Source organism: Pleurodeles waltl, chromosome 8, assembly GCF_031143425.1.
Source record: "Pleurodeles waltl isolate 20211129_DDA chromosome 8, aPleWal1.hap1.20221129, whole genome shotgun sequence".
NCBI classification, from domain to species: Eukaryota; Metazoa; Chordata; class Amphibia; order Caudata; family Salamandridae; genus Pleurodeles; species Pleurodeles waltl.
In genome coordinates, this window is record NC_090447.1 from 1,190,371,175 (window position 1) to 1,190,386,890 (window position 15,716).

Here is a 15,716-nt window from a genome sequence, read left to right on the forward strand (position 1 = left end):
TTCTGGTATGACATGCTATTGCTGTTTTACTTGGCAACGACTGGCACTGCAGCTACTGGTGCTTGTAGCATCACATCAGGGTGAAGATGGAGAGCAGTGGTGCATGTTTCTTCTGGGCACTTCAATGGCATATCATGTGGAAATATTTGAGGGGTGGGAGCCGGTGGGGGATGGTCCTAGGTCAATAGGTGGTTAAGGGGCTCCTGTTGCAGCAATTGAATCCTTTTATCTCTGGTGTCATGGGGCACCTTATTCTTGGACCCAAATTAGCATAAATTCCTCTTTAGCCCTTGACTGTCAGGGCAGTGGTGAAGAGCAATTCAAGACTCCGCAGGAAGGTGGTGCTGATTAGAAACCCAGAAATCCACAAAGCACATGTGTGGAAATGCCCCTTTTTGAGTGATCACTCCCATGTTTTGTGGAATTGTGTTGCTGGAACACTGCTGTCCACTTCCCAGTGTATGTGTTATGACCCTAAACGTGGATATGTGTGCATACACTAGGAAGTGGACAGCAACCCCTAATTGGCATATTTAAGTCTCCTATGATTCCCTAGTACATGGTATAGAAACTACACCGATGACATAAAAAGCTAAATGTCACAGAGGAAAACATTCCTTTTAAATATTAATAAGTTACCCCGATGTAGGCCTTCTAGCTAACAAGGTAGGGTGCCTTCTATTTAAAAGTGGCACATGTAGAAATGTAATGTTACTAAGTCCTTGCAGTGACAACCCTTTAAACTGTTTTCACTGTGGAAAGCTCTGGCTGTTCTATGAGAAAAGTAGAATACAGAAAAAAATATTAGTGATGATATCTCCAATTTGAGACCAGCTAGAAAAATAATTAAACCACTCTTTTTGATACTTTATTTAAACCCCTATTCATTGGGCAAGTCATATTTTAATACATACTTAGGAAAAATAACATTTAGAAAGTTACATTTTCCCAACATGAAGTTCCTAGATGGTAATTTCCATTACCTTTCCAAAAATTGTGCAGCAAGTTCTTGACCCTAATGAGGTGTGAAAACTGCTCCCAGGACTGGGTAACTGGCCTGGGTGTGGGAAGGTATTTTTCTTTCCAGTCGGAGTGTGCCCAGGAACATAACTTCAAATGTATCTGCCTATCACAAGTTACTGTCAGGTGACACCTGGAGAGGACCAACCTTCATCCTTCTAATAAGACTAGTACCAACCCCTGTATGTAAAGGGCAACCCCAAGAAGTGGTTTTGAGTGACTGCAGATGGGTGGACTGCTCATTACCCTGGCAACTTCTCTGGGTGGGCCCTCTGGATTTACAAAGGGGGGAATTATTTATCCATCTTGGAGTTTGGTAATGAGGAGCATTGTAGGATTGTTTGCATAGAGCAAACAGGAATCACTGAAAAAGTGAGTAAGGTTACCCCTGGGAACCTTAACCCCATTGGTCAAGGAGAAACAAGGAGTCACCCCCACATTAACTGGTGTTAAAGATGAGTGTGGCACCCCAAGGCACCATCCTCCACACTCTCTGAACCTGTGAACGAACAGAAGGACTGCACATATTGATTGAGATTTATGAGAAGACCTGAAGGGGTGGACCTGCTTCCACTTTTAACTAAGAAGAAGGAGTGGACTCGGAGGCTCAGTTTATGGACCTCGAGTATGGCTACAGTAGCAAAATAACTGGACCCTGCTGGTGGCCTCTTCTTAAGTGTGTCTTGAACCCCAAGTGTTGTTCCTGAGGTGCCAGGACCCTTGCCTATGTCAAACTGGACTTCTAACATCTCTGAAAAGTTGGAACTTTGAAAAGTTTTGGACTTCCAGACCTCCAAGGGACCGGGGCCAACCACCCAAGCTAATTTTCCAAGACTTGACTTCGGTAGGCTAAACAAATGGATTTCTCCCTCTTGGAGCATGTCTGCAGCAGCAAATCTGTTTCAGCGTGCCCTTGTTGACTAGCTATCCGGTATTGTGGAACTTATTGTCTGATACAGCCTGCTGCAATTTCCTGCTGGAGTAATCTGAGCTCCGAAAAAAAGGACTAATTTACAACGTAGAACTCTTGACAAGGAGAAGGCTTGAAAAGTATCTGGTTGAGGAGAGGACCACAATGTGCTAAAAATTTGAATTTTCCCTCTCAAGCTTTTCCCACACAAACCTATGGCATCAGCAAGACCTTGTCCAACGGCTGTTGTGCATCAATGATATCTTCTTAGATAGAGGTTGCAACCTTGACCTGCTTGAGGTTTTCGACTTCCATTTCAGAGGCTAGGTCCCAAGGTAAAATCTCTGACTGGGAAAAATATATTTTGTGAATCCGACCCACGCTCCATCCATTTGGCCTGAGATTGCTTCTAGGTCCTGTTCAACCACAACCATGACTACCACTAGCACTTTACTTTTTCTTGGTGCTTTTACATTTAAATATTTAAAAAATCATATCTATATGTTAAAAATGCCTATCAGTTATGAGCAATGATAACACTTCATAGGTGCCCATTGAAGTGTCTGAAAACATGATTGAAAAGGGACAGAGCCAAACCTGTCTTTCTCCTGCTTTGTAATTATTTTTTGTTATTACATGAGCTCTAACAGGTAGCTAAGCTGTTCTTGGTCAAATGTAACAGCAGCAATCACAGTAAGGAATTACTGTATGCCCCTTCACCAAAGCCATAATATAAAGTCAATAGGACAATGTACGCATCTGCCAAATGCTTTCGGCTTGACCGATGAACCATCCAGGCTTTATCTAAAATAGAAAAATTACAGGAAAGGGGCTAACCCAACTCACACTTTCACTATAGTGTTGTTAAGAATCGAAGACGTGGGGTTTTGTCAGAGAGAGATACTGTTTTCTGTAGCCAGATTTATAAAAGTGCCATCTTCTGACACAGAGAAGCATTTGGCATTTATATTGGTTTGTAACAAAATATGGTGAAAGTATTGAACACACTTTTTCGAACTACTTTGGCAAATCATGCAATCAAGTACTTTATAGAAGAACTATTATTGCTGCTTAGTGTAATTTTCCCTGCTATCTAAAAACACAGCAAGCATACAGCTCTTGTTGTGTTTAATGTATTTTATGAAAACATATGTGAAATTTAAATTGATTGAAATTGAGTGCCCAATGCATATACATTTTTTTATATCCAAAGACTAATGTTATTTGTATTTTTTCCTGTAGTAAGACAATGGAACATACTTCATATAGCTGGATTTTTATTCCCCCTACAGGACTGTTCGTGTGTGGATGAAGCGGGACAGTGGACAGTATTGGCCTAGTATTTATCATGCAATGCCAGGTAGGTGCCTTCACACTACTATTACATTAATAACCAGGGACATAAAATAATTATATTTGTACATTGATTTTTCATATTTCATTGTTTGATAAGATTTAGTTGGTTATGAATAATTGCACAATGTTTTGTTTTCTTTGTATTACATTAACAATATTTTAGCAGTATGTTTTATCCCTTTCCAAATGACCTCCGTACCTGCCTTGTGTACCATGGTCCTGTCTGTACATCCCCTTCAAACGCTTTCTCGACTATCCATTTCAAAATGGCTGCTGTACTGGTGTATACATATTGGTCCTTACTTTATTTCACTACCCCAGTCTCCATTTTCATACACCCACTCCCGGAGCTCCGGAGCTGCTTCAGCTCCAAATGACTCTGAACTGAAATATATTTTGCTGATTGCCCACCAATTATGGACCCATAAAGCATTTTGTGTCGGATATTAATGGGCCATGCTGTTCTTATACATTTAATAATATGCACAATGATCACTTCTATTACACCAGTGTCACGTTTCAGAGAGGACCGAGCACGGTTGGTAACTGGCACCCACTGAGTCTTCATAATATAATCTTTGTTTGCCTTTTATAATTAAATTCCATTTGGTTGTGTTATCAGTTGTTCTTCATTGATATATAATGGCCCATTCATGTTGTGCCATCTGTAGCAGACATCTGGAGCCTCTTCTAGGAGGCTTAGACAATTTGGGGGATGACTCGATGAAGGTGATCAACATAGTTAGTGATTATTCGTTTAAAAATCGAAGGACTAGAGCTACCTTGGTGCCAGGTCCTGCTTAGAAACCATACAAATCCATTAACATCTATCCAAGTCATCACTTTTCTATAATGTCGGACAGTGTTAGCAGCTGGCCATAGGACTTTACATTATAATTATATGACAAATTTGCAAATCACTGGATAGTTAGTTACTGAACACACTTTATTTCCATATCTCAAAAACAATGCTACAGATGGCGCATAGGTTTTCTATTCTTTTATTGGTCCCCACTGTCAGATTCTAAATCACGAGCTGTGCGGGGTACAGAGTGCGACGCAGAGCTTAAAGCCCAATACAACACACCCCCTTCCCTCACATACAGCTAACTGAAATGTCATCAAACATCACTCATACTTGGCAAACTTGCAGCCCTAGAGCTTGTCTCACCTCTTACTCTTCCAAAGTTAATACCATTAATCAACATGTATGCACCACATCCATCACTTTCCTTCTTTGGACAGTCAGCTCCTTTTTGATATAATGCAACCCTGTGATGATTCCATAATCTACCATTGCTTAAATAACATGAAATAATTAGACTTGTTTGACATTGAAAAGACCTTTAAACTTGGACAAACCCTTCATCACTCTTCTAGTCTTGACTTTCACCCAATCACCAACGTTGACCACACTTTTAGAGGCTTCACCAATTTCTCTCATAAACTTCACGTACAACTGTTTAGAAAAAAACGTCTACCAATGCAAATCTGCCTACACTTCTCAATTTCTTCATGGGACCTATGAAATCCACACATACACTACACCATGGTCTACCAGGATTATCAGTTTATCCCACATCTGATTGTACTGACACCTTAAGTCTTTTTTCACCCTGTTTGCAAACCATACACTTTTCAACCCACATGGTGACTTGGACATCTAAACCTGGCCACCAAAACTGGGCTTTAAGGTGACAAGCTTTGTCCCAGATGTCCCACATGAGCCATATCTATGATTTTCTTCCTCAGACCCAACAGTGGTATAAGCCTGTCACCTCTCATCAATATTTTTTCCTCAAGACATTGACATTTCATCTAAAATCTTAACATATGGCCGCACTGATATCAACACACAACCCTCTCTTCTCTTCCCAGGAACCACCATGTGTGTGACCTCTTTTAGAACCTCATCAGCCTCCATCTCTTGATACCAATCATCAGTGGTAAACGCTCCAGCCTCGTCCGTGACAGCATCCTGTATTGAGGCTACTGCATCCTCACTTGCCTTAGTTGGCACAGCAGGACCATTCACCAACTTCCAATCCACTCACATTCTAGACAATCAGCCTGAGTGTTTTTCCATCCTTGCATATACTCACTTATGTACCTATATTCCTGAAGTCTAGTTGCCAGTCTCACCAATTGTGCAGAGCCTTTACCAGCTCCCCCTGGAAGAAGCACTTTAACAAGAGGTTTATGATCTGATCTAAGGATAAACTGTGTACCCCATATGTCCGGAAGTACTGCACACCCCAGGCAGCTGCCAAAGCCTCTCTCTCAACAACAGAATATTTTTTTCTGAAACCATAAGGGTCTTTGATGCAAATGCAACTGTTCTTTCTATTGCTCCAGGTTTCTGAGAGAGGATGGCACCCACACCCTTTGCACTTGCATTAATAACTTCCATGGATTTGAGTTTGATGTCACATGGTACCAGGATCCCCACCCCACAAAGTTCTTTCTTTTTTTTGTAGTGAAACATTACTCTTGTTCTTGGGACCACACAAAATTCTAACCTTTTTATAAGTAATAATCTTGAACACTCAGTCTTCTCTGCAAAACGCTCTACAAATTTCGTATAATACTCTATTAGACCCATAAATGTCCCTAACTGCTTTGTTCTGAGGCGCTGGTGCTACCTCAATTGTTTACCCCCTCTGCTGAAAGAGTGTACCCCGGATATTTGATGTGCTGTTCTAAAAACAAATACTCGTTCTTACGGAGAGTGAGGCCTACTTCAGCAATCCTGTGCAAGGCTTGTTTCAAGTCAACATTGTGTTCCTCTATAGTTCTGGCAAATATCAATATGTCGTCTTGAGAATGAACTATGTTGTGTAATCCTTTAACAACTTAAAATATTGGGCTGCTGATGATACTCCAAGGGGAATATGAGTGAATTGAAAAGTTCGTTCCATAGTTATGAAAGCTGTTGGTGACTAAGGGCATGATTACAAGTTTGGCGGGACTACTGTTGCCCCCCCCTAGACCCGTGGGGAGGAGAGCACCGCAGAGCTGGAGGTTTCCCCTTGTCTTCAAATGCATGTTTTACACTATCTAAGATCTCAGATATAGAGTTCTTGGATTTACTGTGATATGGAGATCATATTGGTGCAACCACCCTAAAAATGGAGGTCCCAACTCTGTCACGTATTCTTCTTCTTGTATGTCCCTATTCTCAAATGTGATGTGACCATCCATATAACCTAAGATACCAATGGTTCCACCTTGATACCCTCCTGGAGGAATATCTTTGGGCTTTAGTGCGACACCACTCCATTCACATTTATGCATTGACTTTGGAATCATTGTGTACATGGAGCCTGTGTTCACCATGAGTTAGACCAATTGTCTATTTATCCTAAAATTAGCTGTGGGTGTATTTCTCCTCTTTTCTCCATCTGTTACTTCTCCATCACCACCTACACTGAAAATCATATCAGTTGCAACATTGCTATCAGTGATGTAATGTGATACTACAGCCATGTAGCTTTACACATTCTAGCAAAATCACCTAAACGCCCACATTTTCCACTCTGTTTGTTGTTTGCAAAACAAAATTTAGAGGCTGATCCATGAGTCATGCGTCCACACTGGTTACATCCCTTAACAAGTACCTTAGTTTGTGCAGAACTTTTGCTGAACGTGTTAGAAGATTTCATGACTGCTACAGTCCCAAATCTGTCTTGCTGATCACCCCAACTTTTGAAACTTAGTGACTCTGTTTTTTCCTCTCCATTTCTCTCATACACAAGTCTGATTGTTCCACAACTTTGGCAATATCTTTTGCATCCTTTAACTTGGGATTCTTTGCTGCCCACAACCTCTCTTGGATTTATCTACTTTTACATTGTACAAAGGTTGGTCTCTAATATGTCCATCAGTCATTCCACCAAATTGACATTTAGTGGACAAATCCTTTAGTCTGGGCACAAACTCATGGATAGATTCTTCTGATTTCTGTTGTTAGGTATAGAATTTATATCTCATCATGACCAGATTTTCTTTCTTGGCATACCTAATCTCCAATCTCCTTCTGACCTCCTTGTAAGTGTCTTGAATAACGTGCACATTTGATTCTAGAGGTAAATATCTGAAAACACGCTGGCCCTCTTTCCCTACAGTGCTTAATGATAACCCTATTTTCAGCGTTGGACGAAAATCTTATCCATCTTGAGCTTCAATGTAGTTGTCAAACATTGGAATCCAATCTTCCCAAGGAACTTGTGCTGTTCCAGCTTGCATTAAAAACCATGGTGGTGGAATAACTGAAACATGTGAGACTGGAACATGAGCTACTTCTCTTTGTGAAGTCTGTGAAGCTTCCATCTCCAACTATATATATATATATATATATATATATATATATATATATATATATATATGTTCGATGGCATGTGTAGCTGCAGAAACACATGCTATGTATACGTCTGCCATCTAGTGTTTGGCTCGGAGTGTTACAAGTTGTTTTTCTTCTAAGAAGTGTTTTCGAGTCACGGGATCCAGTGACGCCTCCTCTTCGGCTCCTTGCGCATGGGCATTGACTCCATGTTAGATTGTTTTCTTTCCGCCATCGGGTTCGGACGTGTTTCCTTTCGCTCCGATAGTTCGATGCGGAAAAGCTTAAACTCTTTATTTCTCGTTGGTATTGTTTCGATCGCGTTATACCTTCTATCGACACTACGGTACCGTCGGATCAAACATCTTTAATCGCCCTTCGGGCGCCCTATCTCGGGCCTCGTCTGGCCGACCGCGTGGAAGCCTCATAGTCCGGACTCCATTCCGATTCTGTCCTCGGTGCCACGCTATCTTCCCTTATACGGACCAACATCTCGTCTGTAATCTCTGCCTTTCCCCAGACCATCGGGCAGGAAATTGCGAGGCCTGCAGATCCTTCCGATCGAAGAAGACGCTCCGAGACAGAAGAGCACGGATACTTGAGATGGCATCCAGAAGCACGAACATCTCGACGTTGAAGAGGAAGAGATCATGCAGACCGCTGTCTCCGTTCGAGGATCCGACTCCGAGAAGGACAGACCGGTCACGGCAGGACAGCATGTGAGTACCCCTGCCCCTGTCCCATCCACGCTGAAACATAAGGCCTTGGGGACGCCACTACCTGAAAGCCACGGCTAGACCCCAAAAAAGACCTTCGGTGACCAACCCACAAGTTCGGCACCGAAAAAGGCCACTTCTCCAAAGCCATCGGACTCTAGTCGAAGCTCCGTTTCCAAACCGAGCAAACACCGCTCTTCCGAGTCGAAATCTCGAAAATCTTTTTTGGAATCGAGACCATCTTCGACTCCATCTTTTTCGATCCTGAAAAAGCCATTTTCGGAGCCGAAAAAACTGGCTTACACTGAGGAGCATAGACTTTCAAAAGTACTTAGAGAAAGCCAAAAATCTACTGAGGACGACTCACAAATGCAGCCTGTCATAGAACAAATGGATGAAAGGCAAGCCAGGATTCATATCCACAAAGAACCTGGCAGAATTGTGACTGCACCTCCTCCAAAACCAAAGAGGAAGTTAGCCTTTCAGGAGGAATTGGACATTGCACAGCCTCTAGCTAAAGTGCCAAGAATAAAGGAGAGACCTCCACCTCCTCAATTTTCTCCTTCTCAGTCTCCACACTCTCCACATATCTCTCCTCCTACCAGCCCTACACCTATGCAGTCACCATCACATTCATTTGATTCACAGCAAGACAATACAGATCCATGGGATCTTTATGATCCAGATCCCATTCCCAATAACAACCCAGACTGCAATCCCTCAAAGCCTTCACCACCTGAAGATAGTACAGGGTACAATCAAGTACTAGCCAGGGCTGCAGCATACCATAGTGTCACCATGCACACTGAACAGTTGGAGGACGATTTTTTTATTTAAAACAGTCTCCTCCACTCACACAACATACCAGTAGCTCCCTATGCTCCCAGGCATGCTAAAACATGCTGATCAAATGTTTAGCGAGCCTGTCAAATCTAGAATAATACTCCCATGGTAGAGAAGAAATACAAGCCACATCCCTCTGATCCTGTGTATATAACTCAGCAACTCCCTCCAGACTCAGTAGTAGTAAGCTCTGCTAGGAAGAGGGCAAACTTGCAGTCATCAGGTGATGCACCCCCACCAGACAAAGAGAGCAGAAAATTTGATGCTGCACGGAAGAGAGTGGCATCCCAGGCAGCCAACCACTGGAGAATAGCCAACTCTCAGGCGTTGTTGGCTAGATACGATAGGGCACATTGGGATGAGATGAAAGATATAATTCAGCATCTCCCCAAGGAACATCAAAAGAGGGCACAGCAGATAGTAGAGGAAGGGCAAGCCATCTCCAATAACCAAATTAGGTCTGCCTGGACTCAGCAGACACAGCTGCCAGGAGCGTCAACACTGCTGTAATAATCAGGAGGCACGCATGGCTCAGGTCCTCTGGGTTCAAACCTGAAATTCAACAAGCGGTGTTGAATATGCTGTTCAATAAAAAAAAAAACTTTTCGGCCCAGAGGTGGACACTGCAATTGAAAAATTGCATAAAGACTGAGACACCTCAAAAGCCGTGGGTGCGCTATACACCACACAATACAGGGGATCCTTTCGGAAACCACAGTTTAGAAGTGGATTTAGGCCCCAGAGTACAGAGCCATCCACATCACAGCCAAAATCATCCTACCAACCTCAATATCAAAGAGGTAGCTTCAGAGGTTATAGAGGCCAGTACCCCAGAGGCAGGGGAAAACATCAGACATCAAAACAAACCTCACAAGGTAAACAGTGACTTGTACCATTCCTTTCCAATTCACACCTCCCCTGTGGGAGAAGACTGCAAAAGTTCCACAACAATTGGCTAAACATTACCACAGACAACTGGGTATTATCAATTATCTGCAAAGGCTATTGCCTAGAATTGATACAAACTCCAGCAAACATTCCACCAAAACCACACAGGCTAGCCACAGACCATATCACTCTGTTACAGGGAGAGGTCAAATCTCTATTACTCAAACAAGCAATAGAACCCGTGCCACAAAATCAAGTAGGAATGAGATTTTACTCACTGTATTTCCTCATTGCGAAAAAGGATGGCACCTTAAGGCCAATATTAGATCTCAGAACCCCCAACCTTTACATTCTGTCAGAACACTTTCATATGGTAACACTACAGGATGTTATCCCACTACTTCAGCAACAGGATTTCATGGCAATATTAGACCTCAAAGATGCGTATTTTCACATACCCATCCATCCTGCACACTGAAAATATCTCAGGTTTGTCATTCAAGGAAAGCACTATCAGTTCAAAGTGTTACCCTTTGGAATAACAACAGCTCCAAGGGTATTCACCAAGTGCCTAGCGGTAGTCGCAGCATACCTAAGAAGATAGCACATACATGTCTTTCCATATCTAGACGATTGGCTAATAAAATCAAACAGTCATACGCAGTGTCAAAACCATGCGCATTATGTAATACAAACCCTGAACATGCTTGGGTTCTCAATAAACTACTAAAAGTCACAACTACAGCCTGTGCGAATACAGCAGTATTTAAGGGCAATACTAAATACTCAAAAAGCGCTTGCAAGTCCAAATACGGAGAGAATACAAGCATTCCACAATATGTTAACACAAATACAGACAGGTCAACAATACACTGTCAAATTTGTCATGAGACTATTAGGTATGATGGCATCATGTATTGCAATTGTTCCATATGCAAGACTAAACATGTGGCCCCTGCAACAGTGCCTTGCACAACAATTGTCACAAGCACAGGGTCCACTTCAAGATCTAGTGTTGATAGACTGCCAAACATACATGTCCCTTCAGTGGTGGAATTCCACAAATCTAAACTAAGGGCGGCCATTTCAAGACCCTGTGCCTCAGACCATAGTTACAACAGATGCATCAATAAATTGGCTGGGGTGCTCACCTCAACAATCACAACATTCAAGGACAATGGGATTCACAACAAAACAGCTACACATAAATCACTTAGAGGTGTTAGCTGTCTTCCTAGCACTCAAAGCTTTTCAGCCTCTCCTTATTCACAAGAATGTCCTGATCAAAACAGACAACATGACCACCATGCATTACCTAAACAAACAAGGAGGAACACATTAGTCCCAACTTTCCCTCCTATCTAAAAAAAAATTGGAAATGGGCAGTACACAATCAGATTCACCTGGTAGCACAATACATTCCAGGGATACACAACCAGCTAGCAGATGTTCTCAGCAGAAATCATCAACAGACACACGAGTGGGAGATTCACCCTCAAGTACTTCAAAAATACTTTCAACAGTGGGGAACACCAGACACAGATCTGTTTGCCACCAGCAAAAACGCGAAATGCCAAAACTTCGCATCCAGATACCCACATCCCCTATCCAAGGGCAATGCTCTATGGATGAATTGGTCAGGGATATTTGCCTATGCTTTTCCCCCCTCTCCTGCTCAATCCATTTCTAGTCAACAAATTGCGTCAAAACACGCTCAATCTGATACTCATAGCGCCAACGTGGGCACATCAACCATGGTACACAACACTACTAGACCTGTCAGTAGTACCACACTCCAAACTCCCAAACATACAGATCTGTTGACACAAAACAAAGGGCAGATCAGGCACCCAAATCCCAACACAGTAAATCTAGCGATTTGGCTCCTGAGATCATAGAATTTGGACATTTACAATTACCAACTGAATGTATGGAAGTAATTAAGCAAGCAAGAAAACCCACTACCAGACAGTGCTATGCCAACAAATGGAAAAGATTTGTATATTACTGTCAGTCTAAACAAATTGCCCCTCTTTCAACATCAATACAAGATATTGTATGTTATTTGCAAAAATCAAATCTAGCATTCTCTTCCATAAAAATACATCTCACTGCAATTTCTGCATATTTGCAAAATATACAGTGAACGTCTTTATTTAGAGTACCTGTTATCAAAGCCTTCATGGAAGGCTTAAAACGCATCATTCCACCCAGAACACCTCCAGTTCCTTCTTGGAGTTTAAACATAGGTCTTACGCGACTTATGGGCCCACCATTATAACCTATGCACTTATGTCAAGTGCAGTTTTTAACATGGAAAGTTGCCTTCTTAGTCGCAATTACATCATTGCAAAGAGTTAGTGAAATTCAAGCTTTCATTATTGAAGAACCATTCATACAGGTACACAAACATAAAGTTGTTCTACGAACTAACCCTAAATTTCTTCATAAAGTAGTATCACCTTTTCATATCAATCAAACCGTGAAACTACCAGTCTTCTTCCCACAACCAGATTCTGTAGCAGAAAGAGTTCTACATACATTAGACATCAAAAGAGCTCTAATGTACTACATAGATAGAACAAAACCATTCAGGAAAACTAAACAGCTATTTGTAGCTTTTCAAAAACCTCATACTGGTAACCCCATTTCAAAACAAGGTTTAATAAGATGGATAGTAAAATGCATCCAAACATGTTACCTTAAAGCTAAAAGACAAGTCCTAGTTCTTCCTAAAGCACATTCCACAAGGAAGAAAGGTGCTACAATGGCCTTCTTAGGAAATATACCAGTGGCTGAAATATGTAAAGCAGCTACTTGGTCAACATCACATACATTTACTAAACACTATTGTGTAGATGTTTTAGCAACACAGCAAGCCACAGTAGGTCAAGCTGTACTCAGAACATTATTTCAAACAACTTCAACTCCTACAGGCTAACCACTGCTTTTATGGGAGGACTAACTGCTTTGTAGTCTATGCACAGCATGTGTGTCTGTAGCTACACATGCCATTGAACGGAAAATGTCACTTACCCAGTGTACATCTGTTCATGGCATGTTCCGCTGCAGATTCACATGCACCCTCCCACCTCCCCGGAAGCCTGTAGTAGTTTAAGTTAACCACATATGTATATATATATATTTACCATTCCATTAGTATGGACATCGCTTTTCTTTATACTCTATCACTCCTACCGTACCCTCTGCGGAAAAACAATCTAAGATGGAGTCGATGCCCATGCGCAATGGAGCCGAAAGAGGAGGAGTCACTCGATCCTGTGACTCGAAAACTCCTCTTCGAAGAAAAACAACTTGTAACACTCCGAGCCCAACACTAGATGGCAGATGTATGCACAGCATGTGAATCTGCAGCGGAACATGCCACGAACAGATGTACACTGGGTAAGTGTCATTTTCCATATATATATATATATATATATATATCAACCACATGTTATTAGCCCTAGTGGAATGACTAACTGAGTGCAGAATAATCCTCTCCTCCTTCTTACTTAATGTCTTATGGTGTGTGCATCACCACTAAATGATAGGCGTGTTGGTTATAAGTGTGCACATCACTCATGCAGCAGAAAGATATAACGAGTTACGTTTTACAGTGTGTGCATCATCAGTTTTTAGACGCACCGAAACTTGTCCAAGTGTGCACATCTCTGAATATAGATGTGCGCGTTACTGTGACACCTTGCCCGCTTCAGTAACATTTAAATAATGTTCTTTACATAGTGCAATCACAATTGGTATTATGTTGCTATGTCAACTATCTTAAGTTAGTGCTTTGCACACGCTCCCTGATTAATGTCAAAGAAACCTCTACAGTCATGCGCTGAGCCTATGGCTGACGTGTTGCGTCTTGCGTTCTGAAAGGGTGGGCCCCTCCAAATATGAATATGTATCTCTGTATCTGTATCTCCAGTGGCGTAGCGTGGGGGCTGCAGGGGGGGCCGGCCGCACCGGGCGCAACATCTTGGAAGAGACTAAATCCACGGGTTAGGGGGCGCAAATTACTTGCCTTGCCCCGGGTTAGGGGGCGCAAATTACTTGCCTTGCCCCGGGTGCTGACAACCCACGCTACGCCACTGTGTATCTCCGTGCCTTACTTTCTGAAGACGGAATACTTGTATCTTGGATAGAAGTTACCGCCAATAGTTTTGTGCCAGCAGATCTCCCAGTTGCCATGCGGGTCCTCGCTGCGCTGTCGCTGCTGTCCCTCTCCCGTCGTCTCATGCACCACTAGCCAGCTTGTCACCAGTTTTTGTTGTACAGGGATATACAAGGACGATACACGTGCTGATGAATAGGTACGTTTATTGATGGACAACAGGACAGAGCAGGCGTTGCCTTTGCTGCCCAGGTGCAACTCCCCACTGGAATTTCACTTTCAAATACAAACATGAAATCTTCCCCTCTGTCTGATTCTAAATCATAAGCTGCGCGAGGCAGAGCTTAAAGCCTATGTAACAGATTGCTTTACATTCGAAAGCTTAGCAATTAACACTAATGTCTAATGTCGGATAATGTTGACAGCTGGCCATAGGGGCTGTACATTATAATTATATTACAAATGTGCACATCGCTGGGTAGTTAGTTAATGAATGCGCTTTATTTCCATATCTAAAAAAAATAAATGCAATAGCGGTTGCATAGATTTTTTTATCCTTATGTTGGTACTGCATGCAAACCTTGTTCATGCAGTGTTAAGTATGACACAGATTTATAAACACCAGCTTTTGGTTCTTCTGCAATTCTTGACTTGCCCCTGTTAAATAGGGTCTTTGAAGAATTCAGTTTTCTTAACCTCTGTTATTTGGTCCATATTTCACTGCTTTGTTTTACTGTTTGTTCGCTCCATGGTTACTTGTGAGAAACTGGACTATCTGCTCCAAAAAAATAAATGTGGATGCCCTGTCATCCAGGGTCCCATTTATTTTAAGTTTGTTTAACATGTCAGTAACATCATTCCGGTCAGTTAACGTTCCACAGTTGAATGAACATTTCCTTCTTGTTTATGGGCCGGAGCTGTGCGACCTGTTGGTCCGGTGTACGGGTTAGCTGGCACTAAAACACTGAACCGCCTGCCAGGTTGGGAACAATTAGGTATTGTAGACTGACAACACAAATTGTGGTATTATATAACTGATGTTATAGGCTAAGAACTAGTGTTTGGAAAGTTTACTTTGCCCTCTGCTTTACTGTTCATACCTTTTTGAAAAAACTATAAAGATCGATTAAAGTACTTTATTCTCATCATGAATGGTTGATTGTGTGAGAACTGATGACGCCTTACATATTTATGAGCTTGCTTTATCTAGGACTATCCTAAAGAAACTTCGTCTTTTTTAAAGAAGCGTTTTCCATTGTTGGAAATGAGCAAATTACCTTCTAGCTCATCATTGTGCACTCTTATAAACCTTTAACGCCTGAAAGCCTCTACAGCAGGCCAGTGACTTAAATGCTTACTACAAAAATCTTAGTGATCTGAAGTTTTCAAATTTGAATACTGGTATCAAGTTAATTTTGGTGAAGGGAAATAAAATGGCTCTGATTGGGTACTAGGGGACGCTGAGAGCCTTGCTGACCTTGTTTTTGGAACTCCAAACCCCACTCTGCATTGCCACGAGGA

At 42.0% G+C, this 15,716-nt stretch overlaps 1 protein-coding gene across 2 annotated transcripts in view; it reads left to right on the top strand.

The window, feature by feature from the left end:
- WDFY2 (WD repeat and FYVE domain containing 2) overlaps positions 1-15,716 on the top strand; it is a 450,542-nt gene that overhangs the window by 86,905 nt on the left and 347,921 nt on the right. For both annotated transcript variants that reach the window (XM_069205446.1, XM_069205445.1), the window contains exon 2: positions 3,223-3,290. In XM_069205446.1, coding sequence (XP_069061547.1) covers positions 3,223-3,290 — 68 coding nt within the window. The remainder of the gene's footprint in view (positions 1-3,222; positions 3,291-15,716) is intronic.